This window comes from Seriola lalandi, unplaced genomic scaffold (assembly GCF_002814215.2).
Source record: "Seriola lalandi dorsalis isolate HSWRI2012SDOR001 ecotype SW California unplaced genomic scaffold, Sedor1 jcf7180002054595, whole genome shotgun sequence".
In the NCBI taxonomy this organism is placed as follows: Eukaryota; Metazoa; Chordata; class Actinopteri; order Carangiformes; family Carangidae; genus Seriola; species Seriola lalandi.
Window position 1 is genome coordinate 72310 of NW_019525148.1, and position 10376 is coordinate 82685.

The window sequence follows — 10376 nt, forward strand, 5'->3', positions numbered from 1 at the left end:
GGGATAGCACTTTGTGACATGTCACGTTACCATGACGACGCCGAAACATGTTGCTTGTTTGTGGCTTTTGATTATTTTATTTACTACGTTTGTAAAATAATAATGTTGGGTCAGATTCATCATCAATCATCACAAGAGCCTTCCAGTCAGGACTTTCAGAATAAAATCAGCCTTCCGGTCAGGACTTTCAGAATAAAATCAGCCTTCCGGTCAGGACTTTCAGAATAAAAGCAGCCTTGTGGTCAGGACTTTCAGAATAAAATCAGCCTTCGGTCAGGACTTTCAGAATAAAATCAGAGCAGAAACTTTGTGAGTTGGGCGTCTGATTGAAGTGACAGGCTTTGTGTCCAGGCAACCATGTGCATGATGTCGTCATGTGATCCCTGGTGATCAACAGAATCAAAGTGTTTCCTTCTTGTTTTTGAGGAAGATCATTTTTTAGTTTTTATGAATTTTTAAAGAAAAACAAAAACACGAGCAGAAACTGTTTCATGCTGCATCACGACACGTCTCTCCGCTCACTCAGGTCTGTGGTATAAACTCTATAAACTACAGAGGTTCAAATCAAATCTTCACCTGTATTTTTCTACTATTGTTGATATTTTTAACAAATAATAAATTCCCTGATCTCTGGAGGAGGAGTTAGTGACGCCTGTGAAATGATGTGAAATGAGATTACAGACGCTCGGAGCCCTGACCATCAGTCCTAATGTTCATTCGGTCACATCGTCACGTCCGACAGACTCACGTCATCCAGCTGTTTCCAGACGAGTGATGATATTAAATCATGGAAATTCAAACTGAAAAATAAAAACAGCTCACTGTCACAAGCCAAAAGCAAAGCAGCTAAATAAATATGAAGACATTAAAACCAGTTAGAGCTGATCAGCAGCGTGAAACATGATGAGGTTCAGATCTCCTCTGGAATATCCTGAAGATCTGAAACAGGAAACAGATCCGGGGTCAGTCCCTGAGGAGACGCTTCAACACAGTATTCACAATGTGCTGTGTCCTGGGACACGTTTAAGGACCTTCAGTCTGACCTTTGGAGCTGCTGACAGACGCCGTCCCATCGTCATCGTCTGACGTCACATCCACCTCCAGATCGCTGCCGTCCTGTAGACCGTCTGGTTGGTGGACAGGCTCCTGCCGGGCCCGTGGGGCGGCGTCACTTCCTGGTCGCAGAGATGGAGGCTACAACAACAACAAGAGGACAGACATCTCCATGACATCACCATGACATCATCAGAGAGATCTCTGATTTTGGGATTGAGACTACAAATATTAACAGAAAGCCTGGATACAAAGTTGGGGTGGAGTTTACAGTCACGGGTGATTACCAGGCGGGGGCGCCACTGAGCTGCATTTAGGGAAATATAAGTTCCAGTCCTCTGGAACGTGACGCCGGGGCTGAGATGTGGGTCCCCAACGTTGAGGAATTGCAGTTGTTCTTACCTGAGGATCCTGCTCCCCCAGCAGGTGGGGGGCAGGTGCAGTCCCGCCGCAGACCTTCATGTGTCGGACCTGCTTCTCCAGCTTGGCCCGCGCCCTCTCGCTGTCCTTGAACCGGCTCTCGGCGTCCCGCAGCCTCAGCAGCTCTTCCTGCAGCAGGCTGTGTTGTCTCTGTAAGAGAGCCAGCTCCCCGATGGTCGAGCCCACGCTGGCCTCCCGATTTCCACCGTCTCGCCAGTGAGGGCGCCACACGCCCCCTGCAGCTGGCACCATGGCGTCCTGAGGTTGTAGCAGCAGCTCCAAGATGGAGTCTTGTTTGATGACGGCACCCTTCAGGAGACAACGAAGATTTCAGTTTCAAAGATTTTACAGGATGAAAACTGGACACACAAACTGAGAGGGGGGTGGGTTGAAATAAGTTTTCAGGACAAAACAATATTTAGATTTTTCCATTAAAGTTTGTGAGTCAGGTGAAGCTGCACAGGAACCTGTTCTCCACCAGGTGTCCCAAAGTGCAGACGACCAAAAAAGGGAGCAGGTACAAAATAAAGTTTAAAGACAAAACTGAAACTACAAAATAAAACCAGACAGGAACAAAAAGCAGAACCAAACACTGAACAACAAGAGAACAATAATCCACAGGAGAACACAGTGACACAGACGGACACAAGGGAGGGAAAGGTGATAGAACAGGTGGAACATGAGGGCGGGGCAACAATCAGCCAGGAGGGTTAAGTAAAGTGAACTTACATGAGACACACAAGAGAAGTGGGTACAAAATAATAACTGAACTTTCTCATCACACCTCTTGTATTGATGGAGCAGTGATGACTGAGAGATTCAGTGACTGTGTCTCAAACTTCTTCTCATTCACGTGAGATGAAGAGACGGATTCTCATCATCTCCATCAACAAGGACAAGAGAAAACAGGAAGTTACTCACCTGGAGAGCGTGGAGGTAAACACTGAGATTCACCAGCTTCTGACAGATCTCCTGTTAAACACACACACACACACACACACACACACACACACACACACACAAACACAGGTTCTTAAAACTACAAATAAAACACTGGCAGAGTCTAAATTACGGGACCTTTAACCATAACTACTACTAATCTAACCCAACCAGAACCTAACCACACACACCTGAAACCTTCCCCCCCCGATGACTCACCATGTGTGGGGGCTTGTCCTGACTCCTCATGCAGTCCTTCAGAAGATAAACACAGAGGAGAGTTATATATATGTACATGTATGTTTATATATTCCATGAGGCTGATATAGAGAATAACAGCACTGGGACTTTTAACTCCATGTATCACTCCGCTCCACAGGTGATCTATTAACCGTTAATCAGCGTCACATTAACGTTGTTATCGATCTCAGACTGTAACGAACAAAGATGAAAATATTTCAGAAATAACATTTGACTGAAACGATGTGCGGTCGTCAGAGGAGGATGAAGGAAGAAGGTGGATCCTTCAGGAACACCTGAGGGAACGAGGAGACGAGGTCGCAGCTAGTGTCACTGTGCAGGTCAGGACTATGTTTATGTGTTGCTTAGCAACAGTCCAGTACCAGTCCAGTAACAGTAGCAGCTATTTGTGTTGGTGTAGACAAATAAATGAGAAATAAACAAACAAATCATAATGTGTTGTTGTTTATTGACACGGCCTCGTGACACACTGAGGTCGTGATGTTCTGAATATTCACGGCTGTGATTGTCTTTGGTACTCGGCTGATATTCAGAACAACATCACCACCTCAGCGTGAAGTTTGTTTGTTTGTTTTGTTATTTTATCATTTATATATAAACTGTATGTGAACACAGAGTGAACAGTGAAGCTGGGAGCTGGAGGTCTGGAGCTCAGGGACTCGACAGCAGCGAGTGATATTCAGCCTTTCTTTGCATTGATCAAAGGGAATCATCTGTAAACAGAAACTGATTTCCAACAACAACAACAACAACAACAACAACAGTAAGACCTGTGGTCAGCTGGTCAGGGACATGAACATGGTGTGAGGACAGCTGGACCTGACAGAGCCGCTCACCTTTGCTGAACAGACGTCATGGGCTCCATTGACCAACAGATCCTGATGACCTGAGCAGAGACACATCACATCACGACAGTCACTGTTAGTGCGGCCAATCACACAGTGTGTCTGAGAGCTACCTCCGCATGCCCCGCCCACATGCCCCGCCCACGCGTGTTTCTATGTGTTTCTATGTGTTTCTACTGGACGGTTGTTGTTTGTGACACGGTCGTGTTGCTGGGACTCACTGGTCTCCACCTCCAGGTGGTTGTGACGACACAGCAGAGGGATGTCCACACTGGAGCCCAGGAGCAGCTCACTCAGCCTGTCCACTGTGGACACACACACACACACACACACACACACACACACACACACAATGGTTGGAGTTAAACAGTGAAAACATGAAGCTCTGACCTGAACCTGGTCTCTAACTGGTAACACTGCGTTACCTTCAGCGGTGGCGTCCAGCAGGAGTTTCTCGGCCCGTGGAGCCTGGGGGGTGTCGGCCCTGAACAGGTATCGAGTGACGGGGGGCTGCAGGCCATCCTGACCACAGGTCACCTCCGCCAGCTCGCAGAACAGAGTCACCCTCTCCTGCAGCAGCTCCAGCATCTCCCGGTCCTTCTGCTGGAGGTCGGCTGGGGGCGGGGCAGAAGGAATCAACCAATCATCTGATTTACAGTGTTTATCAATCACTTTGATTCAGTTCTCAGTTCAGACACGTCAGAACACAGAGAGGCGACACGATGACCTTCTCCTGACCTTTGAGCCTCCTCTGATGAGCCCTGTGTTCAGTCTCGATGAGCGGGAACTCCTCTCGTGACGGACACCTGAACACACACACACACACACACACACACACACACACACACAATTCTTCGTCACTGATGTCAGTGAAGCGATCTTTAACGTTTTATCTGTTGGTGGTGTAAAAATATACTGACACATATCAGACTCATACAGAACACTTGGAAGGGTTGTGTGCGTGTGAGTGTGTGTGTGTGTGTGTGTGTGTGTGCGTGTGTGTGTGTGTGTGTGTGTGTTTGCTCACTTGCTGACGGTCCGCTGGATGTGGCGTATCCACATGTTCTTGTCCTCCTTGGAGGCGGCGTGGAACTCGTACATCTCAGGAGGAGAGGAGTCGCTGATGAGGAACATGCCTCGCTCCTGATTGGCTATGTCCCTCACTATCAGGTTCTGGAGGGACAGTACCGGAGGCTTGTCCTGGACCGCACACAGGTGGATGATGGGACAGAGGACAGGTGAGAGAACAGCAGGTGTTGTTCCAGTCATCTGTGTGTGTGTGAGAACGTTTTCTTACCATACTGGGAAAGATGTACCTTTGGTCCTTCTCCTGCAGAAACACCAGGATGTCTGTCATCAATAAGACCTGTATATCTACACACACACACACACACACACACACACACACACACACACAAATAAACAACCGCACATCAATACAAAGTTGTCGTCTTTTTTCTTGAACTTCAACTACAGACAGTCTAAAAAATAAATAAATAAATAAATAAATAAACTTTTTTCTTGTTTTTTGTGAGTTTTCAATTTTATAAAGCAGTAACACAAATATATATATATATATAAATTGTCTTCTGGATATAGAAAAAGGAGGAAACATGAACCACTGGATGGAGACATGTTCACATGATCAGTTTCATCTAAAAACAGATGGAAGCAGAACAGGAACAGTCCTGCACGAGGAGGACGTTTGTGATGAGGAGGCAGTGAAACGTTTCCCTGACTTTAGTTTGTGACCAAAATCAAATGAGAAACATTTACAGAGTCTGAAGCTCGAGTGAAAAGGAAACGCTGTCGTGTTCCGGCACTAAGGATCGTTATTGATCCGAGCAGAGCTTCAGACCGTCGCTTCACTGACGTCACACACTGACGTCACTGATGTCACAGCGTCGCACCTTTGAGCCGGGAGCCGGGAGTCTTCCAGAAGAGAGTCCCTTCATGGACGAGTCTCCGGCGGAGCAGCTCTCCGGGCCTGAAGAGCCCCCCGTCCCTCACTCTGGCCTCAGCCCGCGGGTCCAGCTTGGCCTGGATCTCTTGCATCCGTTGAGTTTTCTCCAGCTCCTCCATCTGCCGGAGGATAAAGTCCAACACCATGAGCAAATGTCATTTTATCTTTTTTTTTCCTTTTTATTGGTGACACAAAATAAAAAACAAAGAAAGTGATAATATAACAAGACATAAGATAAGATAACAGACCAGACATAACGTGCTTTTTACTTTTTTTTGCCTGATTTTCCATCTTTTTGTTTTTTTTTATTATTCATCAGACAGCTGTCCGGTACCTGCTGGTCTATTGAACTGAGCAGCTCTCTGACCAAGGTGAGAGCCTGGGCCAGACAAGACGCTTCGTCCTCGTCCTCTGGAAGAGAGACAGACACCCACATCATTACAGACGGCAACAGACCGTCATTCAGTCATCACAGTGTTTACAGACGGACCAGAGTCAGCTGATTCTGATCATGACGCTGCAGCAACACAAAATTAAGCAGATGAAACACTGCAGCCGCCCAGATGTTCATACTGATGTGGCGCTGGACGTCCTGTCGTGTGTGTGCCGACTGTGTTGTGTTACATCACTAAAAGGAAGTGGGCAGATCATGAAGTGTGTTCACCGGTGCTGTTTTCCAGAATGCGCTGAATGAGGACGGGATACTTGGAGATCCGCTGAGTCACCAACAAGATGCACTCCTGAACGCCATGGCAACGTAGGAGGGGTCCTCGAGTCACCCGCTGCCCAGATATAGACACACACACACACACACACACACACACACACACACACACACACACAGAGGATCTGTCATTTCTTCTTCAGTGTGTTTGAGAGGAGGATAAATATAAAACGCAGCAGAGAGATTTAATGTGAGCAGGTTTCATCAGTGTAGAAACAACTGTGTGGGATCAAGGTCACGTGACCTCACGTTCTTGTGAATGCAAGAAACACATTAGCAAAAGTTAGCATCTTCTCAGAACAGTTAGCTTAGTTAGCATCTTCTCACAACAGTTAGCTTAGTTAGCATCTTCTTAGAACGGTTAGCTTGGTTAGCATCTTCTCAGAACGGTTAGCATCTTCTACTTGTTTATGTTGTTTGTTAGCTTGTAACTGGCTGTGACACAGTGTTAGTGGTTGTGCTAATGCTAACTCTCTCTCTCTGTACTGATAAGGTTTCAGGTGTATTTAGCCCCGCCCCCTGTCCCTACAAGCTGACAGGATTGGTTCCTGAGGTCTGTGACGTTTGAGTCTCTGACTGTCTGAATCTGTGTTTATGAGACTGTGATTGGTTCACAGGTTCACCTTGGTTCAAGGTGGAAACACTCAGTCATGGTGTTGATGATGATTTCATCATCATGTGTCTGTATTATATAAAAACATCATATGGACGTTAACGAGGTTAAAATCTTGATTTTCATCAGAGGGGGTCGTTAAAACTCAGCTGAGTGAACAGCTGATCTGTTCCTGAACAGCTGACTTCCTGTGTTTGGACTCACCCGTATGAAGCACTGGAACCTCTTGTCTCTGGACAGCAGCTCCTTGTACACTTTCACTGCCTTTAAGTGGCGGCTGCAGAACTCAGCGTAGGTCTTCCTCATGTCATCTGCACACTGGCCTGAGAACTGACACACACACAATAACAAAACAGAATTATTGATTATTGATTATTGTGAGTAGCGGTGTCACAGAATATATATAACATGAAACACCTCTTATTAGAAAACACTGTCAGATTGATGCGACGATGCCGGACTGATGTGGGACAGATGTTTGACCTCTGGATGTCACTGTTAACGTAGTTATCCCCTGTGTGTGTGTGAAGCCACTCACCTGCTCCAGCAGTATGTCCCCCAGCTGGTGGATGGTGAAGTTGTAGCTGGATCCGGACTGCAGGCTGCTGTTGCGCCGCAGCAGCAGCTGCGCCAGGAAGTGAGAGTGTATCCGGATCAGCTGGTCCAGGCAGGGGAACATGGCGTGCACGGTGCTGAGCTCCAGCTGCAGCTCATCCAGCATGCCCTGCCGAAACACCCTCTCCATGATGTGGAGAGTCCGCATGTGGTGCAGCTCCGTCTGAATCAGCTCTGAGACACACACACACACACACACACACACACACACAGATTTTTAATGAACTTGTATTGACTCTGTTTATCTGCTGGAGACGTGATGATGATCTTCTCACCATAGATGACGTCCTGCCTCTTGATGACGTTCTTGCGATGCGCCTGCAGGTAGCTGCTGTCCACCGCCATGCTCCAGGAATCCGCTTTAAAGTCCTGGCCATCCAGCTCCATCTCCTCCAGCACTGAGGTGTAGTAGACGTCTCCTGGACCACAGAGAACCGCCAGCATGAAGAGCGGTGTAATGAAACACCAATACACACCTGTAGCCTCAAGATGTTCTTTGATTTAATAGTTTAATCATTTGTTATTGTTAGCACCATATTTCTACCCCTCCTCTTTCCCTTTCTACCTGGCAACGTTTAATCAGAGAACATTTTGATTTTTTCTCTTTTCTTCTACTGCAGTAAAACGTTCCTGTGCTCTGCCCCCCCCTGAGAAAACTCTAACTGATCTAACATGGTGAAACACTGGCAGTCAGTTGCACAGTGTCAGTCTGTTGTGTTGTAACTCTCAAACAATGCATGCTGGGAAGTCTGTTCATAAAATGCTGGTTTTGCTTCTGTAACCGTCTGAGGTCTGAGGGCATTTTCTCAATTTCTACATTATTTCTTAAATTCACCTTTTAGATGGTTCTTGCAGAAAACGTCACACTCAAGAGTTTTATATCAGAATCCTCAGAACAGTCTCAGCTCTCTCTGTAACTCCGCTGAAGTCTGGTCTTTTATAATCTTCAAATCTCTTTACTCCTATTCACCTTTACTGACGTGGATGAATTGTTTTGGTGCTTGAAATGTCTATAGGTTCATGAAAATGGTGCAGAATGTGAGTAAAACAGTAGATAAATGCCTGAAATTAAAACTTTAATATAAAAGACCATATTTCTTCACTGTATTATCACAAAGATATTAATAGAAACATCCGTCGACCTCAGAGAGTTAAACACTTTCATTGAGCAGCTGAAGTGAGAGCAGCTCAGGTTTATAACTTCAGTCTGAAAATGAAAGCTGGAGGTTTGCGGGTGAGAGTGAGAATGACTCTAAAGACTGTGTGATGATGACAGTGTGATGAAAGCTCCGGTACCGTCGTCAGTCAGAGACTCCACTGACATCGCTCTGGTCCTGAAGCTCAGGGAGTCTGTGGACTGGGACAGGATCCTGCGCAGCCCCAGGGGAGAGTCGTCATTCAGGGTCCTACAGCACACACACACACACACACACACACACACACACACACATTACAGACATGAGAAACCTGCTGTGACCGAGCTGCTGTCAGGGATCTACAGACTATATCTACTTTATCTTGAGGGAGAAGGAACAAAAACAATGTAACTTTAAACTAGAACCACCTCCTCGTGGTCGTATCCCTCCGCCACTCAAACTAGTTCCAGGTCACATCCCTATTTCTCCAGAGTCAGAGAAAATATGAACCATCTGTGTGAAGTCTTTGTTATGGCTAAAAGGTGTTTTCAGAGGTCACTGTGACCTTTGACCTTTGATGACCAAAGTCTAATCAGTTTGTCCTGAACTCGTTAAACTGTGAGCGGGTCAGGTGCTGGTTGGGCTCCCTGGGGACGGCAGGTGGAGACATAAAGAAGGACAGCTCGTGGTAACTCTTCTTCTGCTTGTATTTGGGTCTTTGTTTTAAACAGCATCCATTAGTCCTGTTTCCCCTTTCTCACACACATGAATAACGTTGTTTAACCACCAACACCTGCTTTTATGTTGCTCCCCCTCACACCTGAGACGAGCCTCAGCTGCCTGTGAGGTGCGGCGTCGTGAGGCCGACGTCGAGCTGCGGCTGCTGCTCGGTGACAGCGAGGCTCACCCTGAGATGTTATTGGTGGACACGCTCTTGGACAGGGAGAGGCCGGAGCGGCTGCGGCGGGATCCCAGCAGCGACTGTCGGAAGCTGTCGGAGGGGTAAATGGCTGAAGTCGGACGTTCGCGCATTCCTGCAGCTGCAGGCAGAGTGACGAGGAGGAGACATGGAGGAGGAGGAAGAGGAGAACGGGGATCAACAGGAGGAAGAGGAGGTTGAATATATTCGATCACTGTGTGTGTGCGTGTTCTCACTTTTTGTGCGCAGTGAGACGTTCTGCAGCGCTGAGTTGTTCCTCAGGAGGACTGTCTTCTGCTGCTGCGTTAACACAGGACAGAGTCACAGTCAGTGGTTTGCACATGGATGAGAGAGACATAATATCTGAGTCAAGTCCTTCCCACTGCGTTTAGAGTGAAGTCATTAAATCAGTCCAATGTTTCCTTTCTGTCCAAGAAGCCAAAGTTCAAAGTGAGTGTTGTAAAAGACCAGGAAGAACAACGTCATGACTGTTGAATAGTGTCAGAATATTAAAGTATAACTTCAATAAAACTGAAATAAAACAACATAAATCCTGATCATGTCAGGGTTGGTGTGTGTGTGTGTGTGTGTGTGTGTGTGTGTGTGTGTGTGTGTGTGTCTTACCCTCTGCTTCATTTTGGCGCAGTTTGGCAGGGTGTCTCGACAGCGGTTGTGGATGGTGACATTGCATGCTGGGAAAAATAAAGACATGAGACATAAATGTCTGTGTGTGTGTGTGTGTGTGTGTGTGTGTGTATATGTGTGTGTGTGTGTGTGTGTGTGTGTATGTGTGTGTGTGTGTGTGTGTGTGTGTATATGTGTGTGTGTGTGTGTGTGTGTGTATATGTGTGTGTGTGTGTATATGTGTGTGTGTGTGTGTATATGTGT

General features: G+C 46.7%; 1 protein-coding gene across 5 annotated transcripts in view; it reads right to left on the reverse strand.

The window, feature by feature from the left end:
- Positions 1–88: 88 nt before the first annotated feature.
- Positions 89–10376, reverse strand: part of arhgef2a (Rho guanine nucleotide exchange factor (GEF) 2a) — a 21071-nt gene continuing 10783 nt past the window's right edge. For 3 of the 5 annotated variants that reach the window (XM_087177384.1, XM_023419261.2, XM_087177383.1), the window contains exons 3-23: positions 10113–10180; positions 9725–9788; positions 9477–9609; positions 8730–8839; positions 7709–7852; positions 7357–7607; positions 7023–7148; positions 6146–6263; positions 5816–5892; positions 5429–5600; positions 4816–4892; positions 4546–4718; positions 4257–4324; positions 3944–4132; positions 3740–3823; positions 3510–3559; positions 2632–2667; positions 2395–2445; positions 1456–1782; positions 1044–1194; positions 89–939 (exon numbers count right to left, since the gene is read on the reverse strand). In XM_087177384.1, the coding sequence (XP_087033510.1) occupies positions 911–939; positions 1044–1194; positions 1456–1782; positions 2395–2445; positions 2632–2667; positions 3510–3559; positions 3740–3823; positions 3944–4132; positions 4257–4324; positions 4546–4718; positions 4816–4892; positions 5429–5600; positions 5816–5892; positions 6146–6263; positions 7023–7148; positions 7357–7607; positions 7709–7852; positions 8730–8839; positions 9477–9609; positions 9725–9788; positions 10113–10180 (2498 nt within the window). In that variant the 3' untranslated portion in view covers positions 89–910. The remainder of the gene's footprint in view (positions 940–1043; positions 1195–1455; positions 1783–2394; positions 2446–2631; positions 2668–3509; positions 3560–3739; positions 3824–3943; positions 4133–4256; positions 4325–4545; positions 4719–4815; positions 4893–5428; positions 5601–5815; positions 5893–6145; positions 6264–7022; positions 7149–7356; positions 7608–7708; positions 7853–8729; positions 8840–9476; positions 9610–9724; positions 9789–10112; positions 10181–10376) is intronic. The other 2 variants (XR_015438008.1, XM_087177382.1) reach the window with 2 other exon arrangements.